Here is a 25,558-nt window from a genome sequence, read left to right on the forward strand (position 1 = left end):
AACACTCAAGAAAAAAAGAGGTCTTGGTTAAAGATACATAACACCTGTCCCTACAATTAAGAGATTAAAAAAAATCACAACGTAAATTTGAGACCTCCGAGACTTCCAGCAAAACCAGAGAGCACTAGATTTGACCTTTCCTGATATTTCCAAGATTAAAATCCAAAAATAAGGACAATTATTTTTTAAACCTTTCAGACCTTTCTTCTACACATCATAAAGAAACGAAAAGGAACACAAGCCATTTTCACCGCACATTGAAGGTCACCTTTAAGTGGAGGATAACTTTATTTAAAATGTATGTAGAGTGGTAAAAAAACATAAGAAGATTGTTCATTTTAGATTAATGAAAAACAGTTTAAAATAATCCTATATACTGTCAACATTACTTCAAAAGAAAAATTTCCATTTGAAAATGTTCTGTGTTAAATATATTAAATAACTGGTATTTTGAAAAACAAGTCTCAGCACTAATCTCAGCATCAGTTTAACCTAATCATTGTACAGGTTTACTTCCTACACAACCCCCAAATTTAAAGTGTGCCTAGTTACATATACACAGGATTAAAGATTTCTTTTTATCCTACCACAACATCCCATTAATAGGAAAATGTATCAGTGTCTTCCCTGAACATTTCCTTTCTTGGAATAATGAGGTCCACATATCCATGACATTGGGTGCACTGCTCAATGCAGCCTTGAAGGCAAACCAAAACCTGTCAGTCAGAGGCAGGGGAGGAGTGACTCCACCACTGAGAAACCACCAGCTGAGACATTTGCACAGCATTTGAAAAACTAAGAACTCTATCAATAAGGAAAATTAGGCATTAAGACTAAACAGAACAATCTTCCTGCAGAGTAGGGAATTCAGCGAATGATAAGCTTGAGTGCCATTTAATAATTTGATATTTTTTCCTATTTAACAGCCCATTCAGGTTGGGTTGGATCTGTGGACCTCATTACTCCAAGTAAGGAAATTTTCAGTTAAGACAAACATATATTTTCCTATTTTCTTATTCATAATGAGGTCCACAGATCTATGATATTGGGATTTTCATACCAGCATCCACTCAGGGGAACTTTACACAGTTGTGTACAGATGCAAAATATAATCATTTTCTAATAGTTACTGGGATAGTAAAGCAAGGGGCACTCATCTATTGAAGGCTATATCAGATAATGACTGTAGAATTTGGAAGTGACATGAACAGTTGGCCATGTGGCTGTTCTCCACATTTCCTCTTATGAGAATGATCTTTCTGCCCATAAAGCTCCCACAAGTCTGAGAGATTGAGCTCTGATACTAGAAAACACGGTTATGCTTCTTTGACTCCTTTGTACAATATCTCAGCCACCTAGAAATGGAGAATTCCAAAGCCTTCTTTCCCTCTGACACAAGATAAAGCACAAACAAAACATTTGCCTTTCTGATATGAGTTGTGTGGTGAATATATACTTGTTCAGCTCAGCAGACATCCTAAGGTAAGCCATAGTTTCTCTTTGGGGTGAGATGGAGATTTGCTGAAGGATGGAAGAATAATTTCCTGTACTCTCTAGAGAGTGGAGGGGTAAGAAGACAAGGTCGAATCTTGAGCATCACTTCAGCTTTATGCAAGGTACAATATTGAATTTTCAGAAAAACAACTCCCAACTCAGACTCTGAATAGCCACGATTGCAATCAGAAAGGGCACTTCAATGGTTAGAAAGTAATAGGCCACCTTCATGACAGGTTCAAATGGAAGGCCTGTAATGGCATGAAGAACCAGGTAAGATCCCACAAAGGAACTTTAGGCATCTCAAGAGGATGTAGAAGAGATACTGCTCTCATAAGAAGAATGCTGGATATTTGGGTAAGATGAAATTCACTACTTGTCTATTGCAATAAGGATGTTAGACAAAACAGCAACTTGACCTCAGTGTTTGAACAGTCAGGCTTATCACCTGGAGTCCATCCTGAAGAAACTTGAGAATTTGCAGTACCAATGCAAATGGAGGAGTGAGACTTGTCCTGATGGTAATGGGTAAACCTCAACCAGGCTCATGAATATGCAGAGTTGTGGATTTATTTCTAGAGTATCACTCTGAATAACCTCTTTGGCTTAAGAGGCTCTATTCAAGAACCATACACCCAGGTTCATACTGTCTGGATTTTGATGCATGGTTGGCCCTTGTAATATATCACATCACTTCTGGATGGAAAGCAGATGAGAGATCTTTGTACCATGTCAAGGCAGTCAGAGAATCATGCACTGTCAGCATTATCAATGATGTTTCTCTACTGATCTTCAGTAACATTCTGGTGAGGATATGAAAAAGGATGGAAGGCATATGAGTCCCTCTTTTTGCCATATTTGCAACAAGCCATCTGTTGCTTTGACTTTGATTCCACTGTCAAGAGAATACCACTGAAACCTAGTGATTCATATGGGAGGCAAACAGATCTGTTGCTGTGAGATTAAATTCCTTAACCAAGGGATGCAACTCCTCTGGCTCTAGTTCCCATTTTTGATGATCTAACTTTTGCCTACTGAGCTAGTCAGCCACAACATTGACTTTTCCTTGGGTGCAAAAGCAGCAAATTGTCCTTTGGCCAAGCCATCGGGAGGTGAGCTTCTCTTTCAAGGACTGTAGACCTTGTTCCCTTTATTTGCTGACATATGATATGGCTGAGAAGTTATCTATCATGATCAGCATTGAGGGCAGTCCAAATGAGAGAGCAAAGCCTTGAGACCAACTGGACTGCTCTGAGCTCTAGCCAGTTTATGCTGTGCTTGGTCTCTTGTTTGGACCAGATCCCCTGGACAGTCCTTGATACAGGGTGAGCACCTCTTCTCAGGCTTGCATTTGTGGAGATGACTATCCTGACTGGTTCTCCTATTGGAGAAATCTAACCTGAGTCTACTTGGATTCATCCACCACCTGATTGACCTGAGAATCTTCTTGGGGTGAGACATTTTCACTGAGGGATAGATAAGACAGTTGATGGAGGAATAAGAGGAAGCTCTGTAGTGACTTCATGTGAGCACTGGCACACTATGAATATCCACACAGGATACCACTGATTCCCCGAAGAGACAGAAGGATATGAGTGGGTATTCCCCTTGAGAAGTTGACTATTTGGTAAGATTTTTCAGCTTCTCCAGTCTTTCCTGCAATAACGAACTTTGTAGAGGATAATGTTCTCCCACTCAGAGAGGCTGAGAATTTGTTGAAACCGTTAACTGATTCTTTCACAAAACCATAGCTCAGCAGCATCCTTGCTGATTGGGTGATACAATGTATGACTGATTCTAGATGAGGCTTGAATAAGGAGGTTATACAGGAAGGGACAGACAGACATCTTTCTGTCTCAGAGCTGCTATTAACAATACCATCACTTTCATAAACACTTGCAGTGTTGTTGCTAAACGAAAAAGGGCAAGGAAGAAGAGGAAAGTTTAGGAAGCATCTATGAGACTCTTAATTGTGATATAGACATAGGCACCCTTCAATTCTACTTGAAGTCATGCAGTCCCCTTCGCCGATGGCAGCTAGTGTGGATTTTAAGGTCTCTGTCTTCAATTTTTAGTTCTTCATAGATCTGTTGAGATAATTGATGTCAATAACTGCTCTGCAGCTTTGTTTTTGGTGGGTTTTTTTGGCATGACTGAGCAATATGCAGTGATGTCTCTGGAAAGGAGGAACAGGTCCTACTATAAATGGGAGCAGAAGACCTAGGATGGCTGTCTGCTTATCCAGATTCCTCCTCTTCCTCAAGAAGAAGGCCTTAGGCTTTGCAATTTATTTATAGGTTGAGGGGGACCATACTTGCAATACTGTCCACCCAGGTAAGCATTGCTTGTGAAAGTCTTCGGAGGCACTTAGAATGTCAGATGACAGTTCTTTTTTATTTATTTATTCTTGTTGGCCTTTTGTCCCGGATAGATTTCATGCCACAAAGAGGGGGCTGAGATTATGGCTGCCTGTGAAGGGCCTGTATAGCGAGGAGGCCATGTGACATTACCCAGGGTACAATCTGGACTGCTGAACAGCAATGTCCCCTTAACTCTATAACCTGAGGTGCTTTTTACACTTCTTTGCTGTCAGAACAGCTACTACTGACCTGCTCACACAGCCTTCAGCATGCAAATTCACTTCCAGATAAATACATGAGCACTCTGACCACTTGCTCATGAATTAAACTGCAGAGCAACATCAGCAAGTTCCCTAGTCCAGACTTTCCCTTTCAGCCTGGGACCGCCCCCCTCCTTTAGTTGCGTCCTTCAAGTATTCACTGATGTCACAAACAGAGAGATGTGGGGAGGAGAGGTGAGTTAGAGGTTACTGTCTCTCACTTTTATATCCCTCTCCCTTCAAGGATTACCCCCAGCTGGGGTGCAGATGACAAGCAGTCTCCTGAGGACATGAGAATGGCCATTTAAGCTTCTGTTTTTTAACACCTGGCTGGGGCCAGTGTGTCTGTCTCTGAAAAACTGGTTTGTAGGTGTTACTGAAATATGTTATAATTCTGGGTAACAATATACAGTAGAATCTCAACCTCACATACAGTATTACTACACATATTTTAATAGGATAATAATGTTCAGCAGATTGTGACTTTTCAAATGATACCTCAAGGCATACTTTGTACAACATATGTCACAGTCTTGTAAAAGCAGTGAACATAATGGCATAGACTGTCACAGTCACTCTTTCAGAAAAAAATCTCTCTCCGTTAGAAACGAGTCCCTGACCATCAAAGAAAAGGGCACATTTATCTATGGCAGTGATGATAGGATACATTTTTGACTGGTGCATACTAAGGAATCTTCTGGCCTTGTAAAATGGAGGCCTGGGAGGAAGCATGGAGTAGAAAGAAAGAAAGAAATGGTGGGCAAGACGCTCCTTACTGCCTGCCAGCACTTCCACATATGGGCTGCTATCACTCTCATCACTCCAGAGCTGATGGGGGAAGGAGGTGGAGGTGGTAGAAAGGCATGTGGCAACCTGCAACAGAAGCTGGAAGCGAAAACCAGGATGGCAGGGCCTGGTGACCTACAGTGGCAGCTGAGGATGACAGCCTGATGCTTTCCCAGATTATTAGGTGTGACAATAATACAATGGGAAATTAGAGCTATTAGGTATCCCACTGAGTACATGAGGGATATACAGCTATAGCTTGGCTAAAGCATATGTATACCTCATAACTGTAGTTTACATTTCTCAAAATATTCAGTGCACTCTGCCCTGAAAGTCTAAGTCTATCCTGTGTGTGTGGTGGGCTTTTGTTGTTTAAAATACTTTATCTGAGACTCTAGTTCTGATCTGCAGTATTGGCATTTCTCCTCTAAGTAGTAAGATTCCCTGAGGGGAGTGCAGGATATGCACACTTAGAGGAGACACCACCTATTTATGGCCAGATCTTTTCTGCACTGATTTGCCATGCTGCATTCTGGGAATGTGGGCAGGTGGCCCCAGCACTGACTATTATATCCCTCATGCTGCACTCCGTGAAAATGAACAGGGTACACAGGCATTGAGGAATATCTGCCCTGGTGCACTCCGGGGAGGTAAGCAGGGGTGCCATGTGCTGAGAATACCTGTCCTGCTGCACTCTGCTGGTGTATGCAGCTGAAGAGAAACAGATTCTACTTTGTGGCTCTTAGGGTGCCTCCTAGAGGAATCCCCTGAATCAGATTCTTCAAAAGACAGAGCTTAGGGATTCTTTTTTCTGTGCCCATGCTTTATGTTGGGGAGACTTGAAGGGTCTAAGTGTTAGAGACCTTTTTCTTCTACCTACCCTTGATTTGCCTCCTCCCCAGAAGGAGAGAGTGTAATTTCATTCTGACAGTGCCCTGGACAGGGCAGGACCTTGTGGTTACTCTTTTCAGCAACCTTCCTGTCCCAAGAAATAGAAGATTCAGACTGAAGGTGTTGCTAGACTGGGTACAGAAGAGAGATTCCCAAATTCCCAAGCTTTGTTCAAGGGAGATTCCTGGACATGGCCTGAACATAGGCTGACCTCACCCCAGAAGCACCAAGCTCCAGTCCTGGAGGTTCAAAGGGAGTCCCCCTTGTCCCACGTACTGCACTGGGAGACAGCACTGGGCTGACATTGCTGGCAGCGAGTAGCCCAGAGACACTGCAGGGCTGGGGAGGGGGCATGCTGCAGAATGGAGGAAAGGGTTGGGCCTGATTGCCTCTTAGCATACTCTCCTTGTTTTGTCCCAGATGCCTTTCCTTAGCTCCCTGTCACTGCCATAGCTGCAGGGGAGGAGCTGGGCAGCTGCTCTGCAGTCAATAGTCTTGACTTGGCTCCAGCAGCTGGGTGGGAAACTTCCATGACCCTTTAATAGGGTACTTCAAACTATATTCTCCCCATGTGGGGGGAATGAGGGAATCACCACTTGCTGGTCCCAGGTCTAGGGGATGTTGCTGTTTAGGTGCTGCCACAGCTTCCTGGGAGCTCTCCTGGCTGCTTGGGGGCTGAGGCTACAGCAACCTTTGCCTCTGCCTGCATACTTGAAAGGGGGCTGGGCCTCCAGAGAACAGGCTCACATCTTTCATGCAGGCACTTAATCAGCAGGAGAGGTGCAGGAAACAGTGTCTGGATCTCTCCTCTCCATTTTAATTTCTCATCCATGAGCACTCTACATGACTGAGCTGCTGTCACAGAGTTCCAGTAACTGAGGGGAAAGGGAATTCTTTCTTTCAATAAAGGCAGGCCCTGACAACCTGGAGATTAAGCCTCTCCTCACCCCCTTTTCCTGCAGCAGCAGCAGCTAGTCTGCTTGCAGTTGGAGAGGCAGATGAGGTTGGATTTTTCAAGTGGAGCCACACCTCCCCTGACTGGCAGGTATGTCTGCCTCCAAGTCTGTTTAAAACAGAGTACCCAATGTGTTGGATCTGTGGACCTTATTAGGAAATAGAAACAGAATTTTTTTTCCAGATTTATGTTCAGACTACAAAGGACATTCCTTTCATAGGCATTTAATCTGCTGTATGAGTTTCAGCTAGAAAAGAATTAATATCAATGCTAAATCAAGTTTAAACATATAAATTACGGGGTAGAGGGGATATGTAATAAAACAAGTAATCCTTCTTTATCCCCACCAAGACAAATCTGCTGAGAATGCTATATATCCAGCTTAAATGCTTAGTGAAAGTATGGTATAAACACTTGACCAAATGGTCTATTTGCAAAGCTTTAACAAGCCAATTTCAAAGCTACATGACGCTTTCTGGCATATTAGGTCCTCTGCTAGGGGGTTCTGTCATTTGGGATCCCTTTGAAACAGAATATGGTTGTAATTTGTTTATTCAGCATTGGGAAGTCATTGTTCCTAAACAATCCGATATTAGAAAACCCTGAGAAAATTTCCTCTGCCTCTTCCAAGATATGCAAGGTTTCCACAGCAAAAAAAGTCTCTCCATTTCAAGCACCCAGTTTGTATTACACAATATTAGCCCCCTTCACTTGGGGTATCAGGTAACCATAGCTTTAAATACAAGAACAGATCTGAAAGCAATGTTATCAACTTCAGATTTAATCAATTAAAAAAATTTCAAAGCAGTTTCCAGTACTACACCTGTCCCTGATTCCCTGTACCAATTTTTGTCGCTTTATAACCATCCTTTCCTGTTTTTTATTTTTTTTAAAAACATTTCTTTCTCCTTCCTCTTTTTATCTGTGTTAAATATCCATGCAGGAGACACTGACTTGTGAAAAGATTAAGTACTGTCAAATGTGCAAAATAAATACATTGATAGAAAGAGGAAAAGGTTACACTAATCTTTGGTGTTACTTGTAACAGTAGACAAAATGCTTATAGATTGAAATGTAATTTTTAAGTAAACAGTAGCAATTTAACTTGGGGATAAACCCACAATACGGGCTCTGACTGCTGAGGGTACATAATTTAGACTAATACTTAAGGGAATACAATACGTAGATTGCTCACAGCTTTATATCTATTTACTCAGTCATTCTCAAAAGTCAATATGAAACAGTCTTTAAATGTTAATTTATCTTAAAAGGGGAGTAACTGCCCCCAAAGTTATGATGAATCTCTTCAGAAAACTGGTTTATTATTGACTGAAACCATTTTTTCCCATATCCATTCTAATGCCAAAGCAAAGTCAGGTTTCTGAGAAGATGAACTGGCTCAACAAACTACTTACTCATAAAATGGAAAAGAACAGTTACTTAACAGTAACTGTGGTTCCTCAAGATGTCCTATTAACAAGGATTCCACTTCTGGTGTGTATGCATCCCATGCACATGAGATTGGATTCTTTTGGCCAGCGATGTCTGTTGGAGCCACACCTGCACCCTGGATGCTCATGGGCCTCTCCCCGACATAGGACATAAAGGACAGATTGGGCCCAACCATCCTTCAGCTTCTTCACCAATATAAAAAACCCAGAGGTACAAGACTCTGCAGAAGTAGGGAAGGAGGGCAGGTCATGGCTTCCATGGGAACAATACATCTCAAAGAACAACAGTTACTGTAAAGTAAGTAGCAGTTCTTTCAAGTAACTGTCCCTAGGGATCCCATTTCTGGTGACTAGCAAGCAGTTACACTCCCTAGTTTGGAGGTAAATGCTAGGAGTCCTATTTAAAATAGGATTGCAGGACAGCTCTACCATAGTGGAATCCAATCTGGAAACCTCAACTAAGGAATAGGGCTCGGAGAACATGTTGACTGATCTCCTTGTATCCTGCAATGGATGTATCTTAAGGAAGCAGTAGAGGCTGCCCGAACCCAGCTGGACTAAGTTATAATCTAGACAGGTGGCTCTAACCAGACTAATTTGCAGAAGGATCTTCCAAAGAGTTACATATTCATTTAGAGTCTCAGAAAGTATGGTCTAACCCTTAATTCTGTCAGTAAAGGTCACAAACAATCTAGGGGAGTTCCTGAAAGACTAACGCTTTCATTATTTCAAGCATGTATGGCTTAGCTTCCCTTTAATTTGAGTGAGGCTTGTGGAAGTAAACCAGAAAGTGAACAGACTGATTCAAATAAAGCAATCTCAGGCAAAACCTTGGGGTGAGGCCTAAGAGTCACTTTATCTTTATAGATCACCTGTAAGATGAACTAGCCATATGGGTCTGAATTTTCTCTACCTCCAAGTTACAAGGAACGTAGTCTTCATAGACAGATGAGATAAGGAGGTCAAGAGGGGTGTACAGGGGAGTGGGGGGGAGACGCATTAAAGTTTGTTAGTACTATACTGAGGTCACAGAAAGGCTGGGGCTCCTGAACTTCAGAAATCATGTGTATGGTGTGTGGCCCTGAACAGGAGGGTGATGTGTGAAAATTGGTTAGATATCCTATTGGATTAATGGAAAGTGCCAATTGTTTTAGGGCTAACCAAAATCAAAATAGCAGAAATAGGATTTTCAAGGGAGACAAATGACGTCTGGATGTCCAAATAGACACACTGTTCCACTGTTTTTAAGTCAATCTAGTTGAGTTTTTTTCCCTTTGCTAGAGAATTCTGAACATCTGATGGGTACAGAGCCACTGACATTATCTGATGACAAATACACCAAGTCCAAGATCTCCTGAAAGAGTGAAGATGAGTTTGCTCCCTCAGTCTGTCAATGTAGTGCATGGCTGTTGTATGGTCTGTCAGCACTTGGGCTGACACTAGGATGCATGTCAGGTAGATGGCTATGAGTTCCAGAACATTTACATGTAGAGAAGCTTTGGGTGGAGTCTGTAGGGACTCTATATGAGTGCCCTACCCTTGAGTTGAAGCATCTCTCACCAGAATCCTGGTAACAAGAGGTGAGAAGTTGCACACCTGAAGTGAATCTTTCCACCAATTTCATGAGGAAAGGACCTCTTGCGGGACCATCATCTGCATGTACATGCAACATTCGCTTGGCAAATACATTTCAAGTACCCTTATACAGAGCAAACTGAAGTGTGGCAAACTGCAATAAATAGACACAAGAAGTCATACAACCCAGAAGTGCAAGGCACACTCTTACTAATGTCTTTGGATGAGTCTACAGATGGCTGAGAAAGTCACTATGTAGTTTAGAATCTTTCTTATCATAGATAAACCTTTGCTGACCTAGAATCTAATACAGCCCCTATGAACTCTATGCTCTGCGTTGTCACAAAAGTGGTTTTTTCTCCGTTTATTTGGAGGTCCAGAATAGCACAGAGTCTTTGGATTACACTGGTCAACCTGGTCAGCTGCTAGGGTAATTCCCTTTGGATGAGTTAATGGCAAAGAAATGGATAGACCTGAATACCTTACATCTCAAGTGAGCGGTTATAGTGGCTAGGCACTTGGTGAAAACCTTCAGCCCTATGAAAAGACCAAAGGGTGGGGACCCTGTATTGGTGGGCAATCTCCCATATCACAAATCTGAGGTATTTCCTGTGTACCACATGAAGGCACCGGTGGAAACAGGCCACCTGAAGGTCCAAACCAGTCTTGAGGGGATTATAAAGGCCAGTGTCACCATCATGAACTTGAAATGTCAGAGGAACTTGTTGAGGCATCATAGTTCTAGGCTAGGGCACATCCTCCCTTCCTTCTTTGGGATTAGAAAATAGTGGAACTAGGATCCCTTGACCCTGAACTCTAGAAGCATCACCTCCATTGCACTGAATTGCAGAATGGAGTTCAACTCCTCTTTCAACAGTGTCTCGCGAGAAAAATCCCTGAGAAGGGATGGGGATGGAGAGTAAGAAAGCAATATCCTTTGCTGACAAATTGAGGTGCACCAATCCTTGGTGATGCCAGCCAAGGATTTCCAGAAAAGGATAGAACATTTGCCATAAAGAGGAGGAAGAGCAGTTCTAGATCCCTCATAATTAAGACCTTGGCAGAACCTATGGTGTCAAACCTTCTGCCAAGACAAAGACAGACTGGATAGCAGCTAAGGAAAAGGCAAAGGATTATCTGCACTGGAATTTTTTCCTCTTCAGTGGTTTTGATGTCCTTGGCAGTCTACAGGTGTATGAGGCTGAGGGATTCTGCCTGATGGAACTCTGAGGTCTGACTTGTGCTTTCTGGGCTTATACACCAAAAAAGAAAACAAGATAGCTCTACAGTCGTAACAAATCAAGGGCCTCATTGGTCTTGGAGCTGAAGAAATCACAACCATCCTCTACTGTGCAACTGCCAGACCTCCTTGAGTATCTCTGACAACTTGGGGCAATGTTGGCACAAGAACAAAGAACAGGGCCAAATGGATATAGAGAGGCCATCGACAAGTTTAGGCTTGAAATTAGATGAAAGTTTCTAACAATCAGAGGAGTGGAGTTCTGGAACAGCTTCCCAAGGGGAGTAGTGAGGGCAAAAAACCTAACCAGTTTCAAGACTGATCTGGTTAAGTTTATGGAGGGGGAATGGTATGATGAATCTGTGTACAATGGCATGTGTCACACCTGCCACTGCTAGTAGCAAATGCATCTGATCTTCAGCTGTTGGAGATGGGCCACTAGATGGGGCGGGATCTGAGTTACTACAGAGAATTCTTTCCCAAGTGTCTGCCGGGTCGGTCTTGCACACATGCTCAGGGTCTAACTGACCATCATATTTGGATTGGAGAAGGAATTTTCCCCCAGGTCAGACAGGCAAAGACCCTGAGAGGGTTTCATCTTCCTCTGAAGCACAGAGCACAGATCAATGGCTGGTTTGATCTACAGTAAATTGTGGATTCTGAGTCAGAGATTATGGGTCTATGACAGGAGTGGGAGAGTGAGATTCTGTGATGTGCAGGAGGTCAGACTAGATGATCACAATGTTCTCTTCTGGCCTTAAAAGTTTTGGAGTCTAAATGGAGCCAGAAGAATTTTTGCATTGCCACAGGTGTAGCTATGGTGGATGCTACAAGTGTCACACACTTCCAAAGCTGCTTGCAGGAAAGTTTGGGCAATCGGCTCCTCTCAAGCATTATCATGATGTGCAACCCTGGCATCAGATTTGAATAAATATATCCAAAACTTTTGGAAGGCACTTTGTACATCTATCTGCTCTTTTGAATGTGGCCAGTATCGATGCTGGAGTCTGCCACGATTCCTTGCAAGTTTTAACAATCCTTCATTAATGAGAAAGTTTACAAGGTATGAAAGGATAAAGAATACCAAACAGCTTGTGCAACTTCTCTTGCACTTCCTCCAGCAGGATGTCAAGGATCTGAGCCACGTGTTTCATCAAGACTTGGAATGCCTTAAAGTTGTCCACTGAACAATGCACAGAGGGAGTTGCCACCTCACCAGGGAAGATGACAAAATTGCAGCCAGGATGAATTGTTCTTCCACAACTATGTGGTGATCGTCATCGCTCTCTCTCCTTTTTCTTTAGGGTCTATGACTGTACCAACTGAAATAGTTGGGAAAACATGCCCTAACCCTAAGAGGCAGTGTATCTAACCCTATAAGGGGGCAGGAGTGAATGTTCATTTGTAGGACCAGGATTGTATATCTTAGGGTACCTAGTAGGGACATGACCGATAACCATATGAATACTGGACTGGTGGATCTAGGGGAGAATACCAAGGGGCCCTGTTCTTTGAGACACCCATGCCTTTTATTGCTCAGAGAACAGTGTCCTAAGTTCCTCTCTACTAACCACAGAGGAGAAGGGAGATGAACAGGAGATGACTATTTATCTCTAAAGACATAGAAGATGAAAAGGAGTACATGCCCAGCAGCAGTGGGGCTACTTTTTCTGGAGTGCTACAGTATCCTTGCCTCTCTTTCACCTGGGAAGGAGGAAGGCGTTGGTACAGACATCACAGTTCCTACATATGGAGCTCAGTACCATACCATACAAATCATACCAAGGAGCTCAGTACCAGTGTCAGATACTGCTCTGTGTGTCAATATCAAAAAGTCTGTGTTAGACGAAATGCGATCTGTTGATTTAGCCAGTACCACGTGCACTTGTTTTATGGTTAACACAGAGGCCCTAAGGGGACCCATCTTATGGCACAGGTTATCCTCTGACTGGGGAGCCAAGCCTGAACCAAGTCTAATATATGACGACTCATGTCTTGTTTTCATAGACACCTACATCTCAGCTCTAGAGGAGGACTTCATTGCTCTGCCACCCTCCCTCAATCTCTCCCGCTGAAGCTGTTCCATTTGGGATAAATAATTAATGAATCATTAGGCCACACAGACAGCATGCATGAGAATGGCTGTATATGTGAAACACAGGATCCAATCCCCCTGCTCCAAAAAGAGGCCAGACTGAGGGAGATAGACATCAAAATACCCCATAGGGGAGTTCTCTAATCACTGGGCTAAGAGGTAGAAGATCTTTGTTCAATAGCTCTTATCCCCCTCAGGTGGAGGGGGAACTTGAACCAGGATCTCTCAGATCTCAGGTAAATACCCCAACCACTGGGCTAAAAGTTACAAGGGAAATCCTTCTCCCCCTCTACCCATAGCTTCTTGCAAGAAACACCTTCAGCACCTAACTTCAAGTAAGGGTTCACAGCGCCCTGCAGCCCAGATATAGGCATCAAACCCTCTGAGAGGGGCAGGGATCAGGACACAATCTTATCATTAGCATCTTCCATTGGCTATTAGCATGCTGACTTTTGTGAATCCCATTCTTAGGTGCCTAACTTCCTCCATTCATTGTATAAAAAGCCTGAGCATCTAACTCAAGCTTTGTGAATCGCAATGATCTTTTAGGCACCTAGAAGTTAGGCATTCCAACACCTATGTCCCTTTGTGAATCTAACACTGGATTGCTATACTGTCATGGCAATATGTATTCCATTTATTCCATTTTGAGTAATGTTCTGAGCAACATTAAGATATGTTGCTCAGAACATTACTCAAAATGGAATAAATGGGAGATCCTTTTGGCCCCTACTTTCCCTAGAACAGAGTGTATAGTTTAGAAGGGGTTCAGAGAACATCTTAATAATGAGAGAGGGTGGGTTACTAAATGAAGTGGGCAGAACACCCTTCAACAACATTATACTGATTAAAGCATGAAAAAGGTTTAGTTAAGAAGTAGAAATATAGTTTAAGTAACCAAATAATTTGTTAGAGTGTAGTTCTTAAATTGCATTTTTGCCTGAGACAGAGAGGTTCAAAGTGCAGAGTCACCATCAGTACCCCAAAATGCAATCTGCTTTCTTTACAGTTCTACAGTGGCAGGTACTTAGAGTTTTCTCTTGCTCAGTCTATTAACTGACAGCAATGTGAAAGCTTTTTGTTAAAACTGTTGGCATGACTATACTAACTTTTTTCCAGGGTTGACTCAAAACTTTTATGCTCAATTATTCTGAGCAGAAACAACCCTATTTTAGGCACTCACTGCTGTAAACCATTAATCACACCATCTCCAAGTAATGGTTCTCTCAGCAGGCTACTCAAAAATGTTAAGCTGGTAACAAAATGGCATTCTGTATCTTATCTGCAATCATAACAAAGACTTGATCATCAAAAAATCAGAATCCATATTAAATATAAATCACTGACAACTTTCTATTTCATACCAACGTGAACACAAACACAGAGTGTCTAAGAAAAATAATGTAGTATAATCAGCAAAATATAATAATGGAGGAGAGGGGATTTCATGTATTAAGGACAAAATCACTTAGGGCTTTTCTATACGGCATGTTAGTGCGCAGAAAGCTGAAACAGCAATAGGTCCAAGTGCACTACAGATCTTTTATCATGCGGTAGCAGGGCTCACATGACCTGTTACTGCACAGCATGCTAGAGCACTGTAGATTTACACCACAGTTTGCCATGTACTAACTCTCTGTATAGACATGCCTTTACTTTATCAGCAGACAGTCCCTAGGATTTTAGTGGTTTTAACTACATATAGACATCTTAATAGGAAATTCAAATCTTTGAAGTAAAACCAATATATGCTGTCCATAATGCAGGTCAGAACAAAAAAATCAAATACATGAATACAAAATGAGCAACAACTGGCTAGCCAGTTGAAAAGGATCTGGGGGTTAGAGTGGATCACAAATTAAGCGTGATGCAGGTGCAAAAAGGCTAATATCATTCCAGGAGGCAACTGTCCCGCTCTACTCGGCACCACTAAGGCCTCAGCTGGAGAACTGTATCTCATTTTGGGCACCACACCTCAAGTAAGATTTTGACAAACTGGAGAAAGTCCAGACAAGAGCAACAAAAATGATTAACGGTCTAGAAAATATGACCTATGAGGAAAGATTTAAAAAGCTGGGCATGTTTAGTCTTGAAAAAAGAAGACTGATGGGGAACCTGATAAGTTTTCAAATATGTTAAGGTCTGTTATAAAGAGGCCAGTGAAAAATTGTTGTACATGTCCACAGAAGGAAGGATAATCAGCAATTAGTTTATTCTTCAGTAAAGGATATTTAAGTAGATGTTAGACATTTTTTCATAACCATCCAAATAGTTAAGCACCAGAATAGGCTTCCCTGTCACTGAAGGTTTTTAACAACAGATTAAACAAACACCGGTCAGGGATGGTCTATGTATACTTAGAGTCATAGAACTGGAAGGGACCTCAAGAGGTCATCTAGTCCAGTCCCCTACACTCAAAGCAGGACTAAGTATTTTCTAGACCATCCCTGTCAGGTGTTTGTCCAACCTTCCCTTGAAAATCCCCAATGACGGAGATTCCACAACCTCCCTAGGCAATTTAGTCCATTGCTTAACCACCCTGACGGTTAGGAAGCTTTTCCTAATGTCCAATCCAAACTACCCTTGCTGCAATTTAAGCCCATTGTCCTATCCTCAGAGGTTAAGAAGAACATTTTTTCTTCCTCCTCCGTTTAACAACCTTTTACGTACTTGAAAATGGTTATGTCCCCTCTCAGTTTTCTCTTCTACAGACCAAACAAACCCAATTTTTTATTCAATCTTCCCTCATAGGTCATATTTTCTAGACCTTTAATCATTTTTGTCACTCTTCTTTGGACTTTCTCCAATTTCTCCACATCTTTCCTGAAATGTGGCGCCCAGAACTGGACACAATACTCAAGTTGAAGCCTAATCAGTGCGGAGTAGAGCGGAAGAATTACTTCTCGTCTCTTGCTTACAATACTCCTGCTAATACATCCCAGTATGTTGTTTGGGTTTTTTACTTATTCTTTCCATATTTTAGACTCTTATCCTACCTCATTTTCACTGGCATTCATTATGTTAGACGTCCAATCACCATCAACCTTCTTGGTGAAACCCAAAACAAAGAAGTCATTAAGCACCTCTGCCATTTCCACATTTTCTGTTATTGTCTCTCTCCTCCTCATTGTGTAATGGGCCTACTCTGTCCTTGGTCTTCCTCTTGCTTCTAATATATTTGTAGATTGTTTTCTGGTTTCCTTTTATGTCCCTAGCCAGTTTGATCTCGTTTTGTGCCTTCGCTTTTCTAATTTTGTCCCTACATACTTGTGTTATTTGTTTATATTCATCCTTTGTAATTTGACCAAGTTTCCACTTTTTGTAGGACTCTTTTTGGAGTTTTAGATCATTGAACATCTCCTGGTTAAGCCAGGGTGGGCTCCAGCTATACTTCAAACTATCTCACTGCATAGGAAAGATAGGCTCTTGTGCCCTTAATAATGTCTCTTTGAAAAACTGCCAACTATCTTCAATTGTTTTTCCCCTTAGACTTGCTTCCCATGGGATGTTACCTACAACTCCCTGCGTTTGATCAAGTCTGCCTTCTTGAAATCCATTCTCTTTATTGTGCTGTTCTCCCTGATACCTTTCCTTAGAATCAGGAACTCTTCCATTTCATGATCACTTTCACCCAAGTTGCCTTCCATTTTCAAATTCTCAACCAGTTCTTTCATATTTGTCAAAATCAAATCTAGACCAGCCTCAGACTTGGTCCTGCCTCAGAGCACAGAGCTGGACTAGTTAACCTATCCAAATCTCTTCCAGCCCTATATTTGTGTGATTTGATATTAATATATTGGTGTCATTTTGTTAACCATCTAGGCAATAATATCCAGTGGGTAGCGTACAGGACCTGGAGACAGTCGGCCCAAATTCTAAACCCAGCTCTTCCACCTAATCATTGTGCAACCTTAGGCAAGTCACTTCACTTTTTTTTGTGCCCTTGGTTTCCCCACCTGTAAAAAAACAGTATAATAATGCTTACCTACTTTTGAAAATTGTTTTGAGGTCTATGGATTAAAATCACTATAAGTATTATTTTATTCTTTTTTTCTTTATTTTTTACTAGAGGTTACAGAACAGCTGCAATATCCTGGAGGTTTTGGTTATGTGCTTGTTTCAATATACTACAAACAAATATTTCCTTTTTCTACTGCTTGAAATGAGGGTTACAAGTAGTCTTCCCTTCACACAAGTAGACATAGGTATAGCTTTAAATCTAAAGTTCATAGAAAATGTATCTGGAGCAGTATGGTGAGGAAGCCAGTATGAGAACTATATATAATAAATTATAGAATAACATGAGCAATAGTAGATAATACTGTCTTAGGTTTAGGAACAATCTTCTGTTGCTTAAAGAACTGAATATATTTTGCTATCACATTCTTACAAAGAACCAGTTTTAAATTTCTGACAAATTAACTTACCTTAGGAAATTGTTTCACTGGAATTAATACTTTCTGCCCCAGCTTCATATTTTTATTTATCACTACATCAATATACTTTTCCTCTTCCTTTCCTTCCCCTTTTTGGAATTTCTCAATTTCTGTAAAGAAAAGTACAAAAATCTGTTACTGATTTTTTTTTAAACTTGATATCATGTTCTCAAGTAAATGAATAATTTTTATATCAGCATAAATTCCAAAACCAGTGTGTAACTTGTAAAACAGATTGATTTTCTCTCCTAGGCTGCCATTTACAACTACATATTTGAGCCATAAGAACATAAGAATGGTCATACTGGGTCAGACCAAAGGTCCATCAAGCCCAGTATCCTGTCCTCTGACAGTGGCCAATAGCAGGTGCCCCAAAGGGAATGAACAGACAGGTTATCATCAAGTGATACATGTCTTGTCACCCAATCCCAGCTTCTGGAAAACAGAGGCTAGGAACACCATTCCTGCCCATCCTGGCTAATAGCCATTGATGGATCTATCTTCCATGAATCTATCTAGCTCCCTTTTGAACCCCGTTCTAGTACTGGCCTTCACAACACCCTCTGGCAAGGAGTTCTAGAGGATCATAGTCATTGCATGAAAAAAATACTTTCTTGTGTTTGTTTTAATCCTGCTACCTCTATTAATTTCATTTGGTGGCCCCTTGTTCTTGTATTATGAGAAGGAGTAAATAATACTTCCTTATTTGCTTTCTTTATACCACTCATGATTTTATAGATCTCTATCATATTCCCCCTTAGTCGCCACTTTTCCAAGCTGAAAAGTCCCAGTCATATTAATCTCACCTCATACGGAAGCCATTTCATACCCCTAATAATTTTCTGAATCTTTTCCAATTCCAATACATCTTTTCTTCAGATGGGGCAACCACATCTGCACGCAGTATTCAAGGTGTGGCCATACCATGAATTTATATAGAGGCAATATGATATTTTCTGTATTATCTATCCCTTTCTTGATGATTCCCAACATTCTGATCACTTTTTTGACTGCCGCTGCACATTGAGTGATTGATTTCAGAGAACTATCCACAATGACTCCAAGATCTCTTTCTTGAGTGGTAACAGCTAATTTAGATCACATCATTGTATATGTATAGTTAGGATTATGTTTTCCAATATGCATTACTTTGCATTTATCAACATTAAATTTCATCTGCCAGTTTGTTGTCCAGTCACCCAGTTTTGTGAGATCCCTTGTAATTCTTAAAGTCTGCTCTGAACTTAACTATCTTGAGTAATTTTGTATCATCTGCAAATTTTGCCACCTCACTGGTTACCCCTTTTTCCAGATTGTTTATGAATATGTTAAACAGGACTGGGCCCAGTACAGATCCCTGGGGGACACCATTATTTACCTCTCTCCATTCTGAAAACTGAGCATTTATTCCTACCATTTGTTTTCTATCTTTTAACCAGTTACCAATCCATGAGAGAACCTTCCTTCTTAAACGCCTTTGGTGAGGGACCTTGTCAATGGCTTTCTGAAAATCTAAATGCACTATATCCACTGGATCTCCTTTGTCCGCATGCTTGTTGACCCCATTAAAGAATTCTAGTAGATTGGTGAGGCATGATTTCCCTTTACAAAAACCATGTTGACTATTTCCCAACAAATTATGTTCATCTATGTGTCTGACAATTTTGTTCTTATGATAGTTTCAACCAATTTGACTGGTACTGAAGTGAGACTTACTGGCCTGTAGTTGCCAGGGTCACCTCTGGAGCCCTTTTTAAAAATTGGCGTCACATTAGGTATCCTCCAGTAATTTGGTACAGAAGCTGATTTAAATGATAGGTTACAGATGACAGTTAGTAGTCTTGCAATTTCACATTTGAGTTCCTTCAGAGCTCTTGGGTGAATACCATCAGGTCCTGGAGACTTATTACTCTTTAGTTTATCAATTTGTTCCAAAATCTCTAATGACACCTCAATTTGGGACAGTTCCTCAGATCTGTCACCCAAAAAGAATGGCTCAGGTTTGGGACTCTCCTTAACATCCTCAACAGTGAAGACCAATGCTTTGCTATCCCAGAAGGGCTCCACTTTGATGGTGTGACTTGGCCAGAGGGCTGAACCACTGAAGACATGCTTAGTGACATTGGCAACCAACAGGGGGCTCCACAAGTAGGGGAAATGGTTACAGCACCACACCTAGCTGCTAGGGGATACTTGAGGTGAGTGCCCCATTACAATATTGTATATATTTAAAGTTTAATTCTCTTCGCCCTCCATAATCCACTCCCTATTCCCAACATACATTTTAACAAGAGTTGTAATGGAGTTATATCCTCCACTGTATAGGTTTGACATCTACTTAAACACATTACTGTTAGCCTCCAGATGAAGTAAAAACAATCTTTCCAATGTTTAAAGCTACAAAATACCAAAACAAATAACCACATGCCAAGTCCAAAAGTCTAGGATTGAAGTTAATGTACAGATGGTAACATTCCTGTGGATGATCCTTAGAAACACATTCACTCTTCATGTTTTTGAACATCCTGAGGATGTTGTTTCCGCATCCACATCTATGGTCTCTCATTACATTTTCCACGTTACTTTAGCACAGTCTCCTTTAAAACAAAGTGTAAAGCTTTGCATGTGCTTAAATCTTTGCAGTACTAGAGCCCCAAACCCTTATCTTGCACTACGTTAACCAGATGTGGAGTCCAGTGCCCACACAGAGCCCAGCTGATTTTAGAGTGCTCCATATAGGCATAGGGTCACCCTTCCCCAGGATGTCATATTAGATCAGGGGCCTTTGTCAGTTAACCCCTTTGCAAACTGATGGACATTACCATAACTTTTGTTTGTCAACAGGAACAAAACGTATCGAAAGACCTGTTAAGTATTTATTCAACATAGGCTTGATCCTACACCCACTGAATTAAATAGCAAAGCTTCTAATGACATCAGTCATGCAGAATCAGAGTCTTGTTTATTCCCCACATTTTTGCTTTGGGTCAACGCAAAACTCTGAATTATTTAAAAAACTACTTAGAGAACCAGAGCGTCTTCAAGGTACAGTCTCACAGACTAATTTGTTTGAGTGATTTGTCTCTTTTACTGCTAACAGAAAAAAAATTAAAAGGAGTCATTCTTGTTCATCACTGCAATAAAATCTGAGGGACAGCTAAAATAGATTAATCAGCTCACATTTTTCCTCGCTACTGAAATTTCACTCTGCTTTTTTATTTTTAGAATACACTTTCTCATAGCAAACACACAAAGAAATAAATACTCTTATGCTTATTATCTATGTTAATTTCTTATCACGATCTTACAAATTAAACAAAAACATGATTCACAAATGAAGACAAAAATTTCTGGTAGCGTGTGCTTCAAAGTTTAAAATTTATTTTAGTAGCCAAAATGTTAATAAATCAAAAGAAAACAACAACAACAACAACAAAAACCCTATTTTTAGGCGTCACAAATATCTGTTGGCCACCTCTTTACTTTTAAAGACCTAGTGCATTTTTACAACTGAGTCAAATGTAAAGTTTCCTTGAAATTTACATTCAGGTGAAATTGGCAAGAGTGCACACATACAACAATGAGGAATTTAGATTATAGGAAGATTAAAGTTTAATGAACCATTTAAAGTTATAAAACTTTTGCTTTTTACAGCTTTTGATCTCCAGAGTCACATGTCGAGTGTAGTACTCTCTAAAATAATACTAAACTAGCTATAATGCCCTTGTTCCAAGCAAGGTAAATTTCATTATCATCAGCTATGTTATACATCACTCAGCTAATAAGGTCAGTGTATTACAAAACTTTTTAAGAGGTTGTTTACTCAATTAAAATAAATTCTGCAATATTTAATATGGAAAAAGTGGGAGGAAATGTGTGGCATGTGTGTGTTAATTGCAACATCAAAGACAACATACTAAAGATACATAAACTGTAGACTCAAACCCAAAGCTTTCTTATCATTTAAAAGACTTCAGTTATTCAATACTGGTCCCATTTTACTGACATAACATCTCATGAAAGAGATGACAATATGTTGTATATTAATTGTTTGTAATATAATCTTTTGCCTATGCATTTATTGCCTGTGAATGAAACAAATTAACTACAATAATAGAAATAATATATAATCCTCAGATTTGATTATTTCCCCTCCTCTGCATAACAATTTTTTACTAGAAATTGCTTAGAGGTGGTAAGTAAAACAAAAGGTATTCAATGTACACTTTTACTTGTTTTTTTTGTTTGTTTGTTTGTTTCACTGAGATAAAAGCGCCACTCAAAATTGAGACGTCTGAGCATGTACTGTGCGGGAGTAAGTTAAATTTGCAGTGACTTCCGATTATGAAACTGATGTATTAATTGATTATATGTAAGAAACACATTCAAAGACATACTTTAATTCATAGAATAATTTATTTTCTAGTAAACCTAACTTATCTGACGTTTATTTCTGCAGGTGAACTAACCTGTAAACAGTCATGTTTTTTCTTGATATTAAAAAGGTTACTCATCTCAGCATAAACAAATAAAAACTGAGGTTTGCTTTCTTCAGCTTTAATTAGTAGAAGTCATGCACTGTTGCACCCAATTGAACAGATGACATGAAATTTATTCCTCTTTTCCCAGAGCAACAAGCAAATATAACTAGTTCAAAACCAAATCAGAAAGGACTTGTATTAAAACTTTAAAATCTACTTTTGCAATGAATGGTGGTTCACTCTAGGCTTTTATGTACACTGATGGCAAACAACAACAAAAATCATACAACTGAAAATAACCAGCAGTCTGACCAAGAGCTGCTTACAGGATTAAAGTACACTGGATGATAGGTAAAAATAAAAACTCCCACAATACCTATATTTGCTATTCAATAGACATTGGGATTAGTTCCCTACCATCATGAGCACTGTGTAAAATATGGTATTTTCTTAAAATGAGATTGTACTCTACAAAATGAAGAGTAATGAATATATCTGAACTCAGCATTCTTAAGTACCTCACTTTAACGACAATCAACCCACTTAATATTCGTTAACATGTAATTTATATTGTAATTAGTTCTACTTCAAATATTTTAAATTTCTAAATTAGATTTAAGTTGATATGAGTAAAAATATGTATTATCTGGGAAATAAAATGCTATAAAAACAGGTAGTTTTAAGATAATGTATTCATTCACCAATGACACATATTTTGAATTAATTATGATCTGTCACAGATAAGTGAAAATAAATTCATTGATTCGTCTCAATATTAGCATTTCTGTCCAGAGCAGGGCACATCAATGTACATTTTATTGACCAGCCATTTGACCTATCCGAACCTGTCCTGCTTTCGCAATGTTTTTCAAGCTTTTTCTTAGCCTCAATAAAACTATTTTGTAAACCCGTAAAGGGACACTCATAACTTGATGGTAAATAACAGAGGTTCTTTTAAAATTGCCATAGTCAGGTTTTTTCCTAAAATGAATTACTCTTCTTCCAGTAATAGTAAACCTTCCTCCAATAGTCACCATGTTAGTACTAAAAACAACAAACCACGAGACTTCTCTTATTGCTCTGTTTTAACATATTAATAATAAACTGCTGTTCCAAGAGTTGTGTTAGTTCATGTTAACATCATAAAATTGAATCTGATTCTGAAAGAACATGAAAAAAATGTCCTGTTGGCTGTTGTATCACTAAAGAAACATAGAAAAAAAATTATTATGCATGCCAGAGCCAGTTTATCTTTATTTTTACCTCTATCTTTTCTTCTCTCTCTGTTCATTTCTTCCCACTCCCAACCCCTTTCAGGAAATCATGAACACCAAAAGTTTTAGCATCAGAGTATACACTCATAAGATATACAAGACTCATTTGACAAATATCATTCATGTATATCAAGCTTAACTTAATTGGGGAAAACTATGCCAGTCCAAAGAGCAAATCCAATCAGATTTTCAAGGTCGAACAGATAGGAGGATTTGCCTTTCCCTAATCCCAAGATTACATTCTGTACTACTCGGCTTTGTGTGACAGTGCAGTCTCCTTGTTCAGAAATAATAAATGAACATGTGATTAAGGCTTCTGATAATGCTAAGGGATTAAAATCCCATGTTCTCAGGCCATAGATGTAGCATTTGCATTAGTCTAGGAATTCAGCTGAATGAATAATTATGTGTGTGTTTTTTTATCCACAGCAGAGAAGGCTAAGCAATGATTGCTTGCCGATTAACCCATATGACACAATATAACATTATTGAATAGATTAGATAATGGTGAAGTAGACTTCTTTAACTTTAATCTCAAACTAGAATTAATCTTCCTATCAGAGAATTACAATAGTCAGACATGTTATTTCCAATTTAATTGGTATGCAATACTTAAAAGTCTAAGCAATATTAAAAATGATGCTCTGCCTTTATCTGTTTAATTGTCAACATCATCCTCAGTCTGAGGCCAAAATGTCAAACTCAAATCTGAAGTAGATATTGCTATACTCTCTGTTCTTTTGTGGGCAGTTCGGTTAAACAATACTGCACAAAACTGAATTCCCAATGCAATGTTTTCCAACTCACTTATAATATTATAGCTCCTAAGCAAGATCCAAAAGATGTTTCTGCCCCTAGTGCCATGAAGACTATTTTTTTCAACATGACAGATGCAAGGCTGAGAGCTAAAATGTGTCTCCGAATCTAAAAGGGAGGTTCTTACATCAATAAACTGAAGTTTTTATGCAGTCTCTCTAACATTTGTTCAACAACCATATATATGTGCTGTATTCATCTTATTTACCAGAAAGAGCCTTTAGGCTTAATGAGATGCTGAACACATGCAATTGCCAACTCTGCTCTCTTACATGAAAAGGCATAACAATACTTGCTGCTGGACCTTGGTAAGATGTGAATGAGTGTGAGCTTCACAAGAGACTTATTTCTAGGTTTTCATAAAACTACTGGTGCTGTGCTTACAGCTCAATTATGAATAACAAAAATAATTGTGAGAACAAGTTTTGTATCTACAAGCCTGGAAAAAAGAAACCACATCACTATTATTTTCAAACAACAGGTACAGTGGCCATAAAATACAAGACTCTTCAACAAACTTTTATTGCAGAAAAACTAACCACTTTAGATAATGTAAAATGTCAGCTGGGCTACTACTCTTTAAAAAAAAATAGTGTGAATTCAGAGCTTCTAAAAGGAAATGACTGAAAGTTTGTTAACAAATTATAGCAACGGACCTGACTGAACACTCTAAAATGGACAAGAGAGAATAAGATAGTCAACAGTTTAAGGAAATACTGAAAAAAACTGTAATTTGAGTGACAATTATAACTATTAACTGGTCCAGTCCCACATTTCAACACTTCAGGATCAGATCCAGACACAAAATAAGTACTTTTTAAAATATCTTCTGTCCACTGACCCCAAAGCACTTTACAATTAATATCCAAGTGATAATATATATAATATATAAATGTGGAATTTAAGTTAGTTTTAACAAAGATATTAGAATGGTCTTTGATGTCACAGAATGCGCACCATCCAGCTTTTTTTCGGTGCGACAGTTCGCCTTACTGATCGTGGCGTATGTTGACTTCCTGACCCAAATAAACATATTTATCAACCTCTTGGATCTGCTCTCCTCCAAGAGTTATTTGGGTTCTTGGCAGAATATCTGATCTCATGTATTTTGTTTTCGACTGATTCATTTTTAATCTGACTACTTTTCGCGTTCAGTTCTTTAAGCATTCTCTCAAGCTGGGGTGTATTTTCGGCTATCAGCACTATATCATCTGCGAACCTGAGATGGTTTAGCCGCTCGCCATTGATATTAATCCCACCTTTCAAGTCTGCTCATTTAAAAACCAATTCAAGACAGGCTGTGAATAATTTTGGTGAAACTGTATCTCCTTGTTTCACACTTTTGTTGATGGGGATTCAGAGGGGAGTATCAAACAGCAATATCAATGTCAGCAAGGACATCCTCCAAGGAAAGATCAGCAAAACAACTAGTGCGAATCTTTTC

The 25,558-nt window shown here is 39.7% G+C and overlaps 1 protein-coding gene across 2 annotated transcripts in view; it reads right to left on the reverse strand.

Moving 5' to 3' along the window:
• KHDRBS3 (KH RNA binding domain containing, signal transduction associated 3) overlaps positions 1 to 25,558 on the reverse strand; it is a 203,583-nt gene that overhangs the window by 126,866 nt on the left and 51,159 nt on the right. For both annotated transcript variants that reach the window (XM_045007790.1, XR_006577443.1), the window contains exon 2: positions 17,535 to 17,653. In XM_045007790.1, the coding sequence (XP_044863725.1) occupies positions 17,535 to 17,653 (119 nt within the window). The remainder of the gene's footprint in view (positions 1 to 17,534; positions 17,654 to 25,558) is intronic.

This window comes from Mauremys mutica, chromosome 2, assembly GCF_020497125.1.
Source record: "Mauremys mutica isolate MM-2020 ecotype Southern chromosome 2, ASM2049712v1, whole genome shotgun sequence".
Classification (NCBI taxonomy): domain Eukaryota; kingdom Metazoa; phylum Chordata; order Testudines; family Geoemydidae; genus Mauremys; species Mauremys mutica.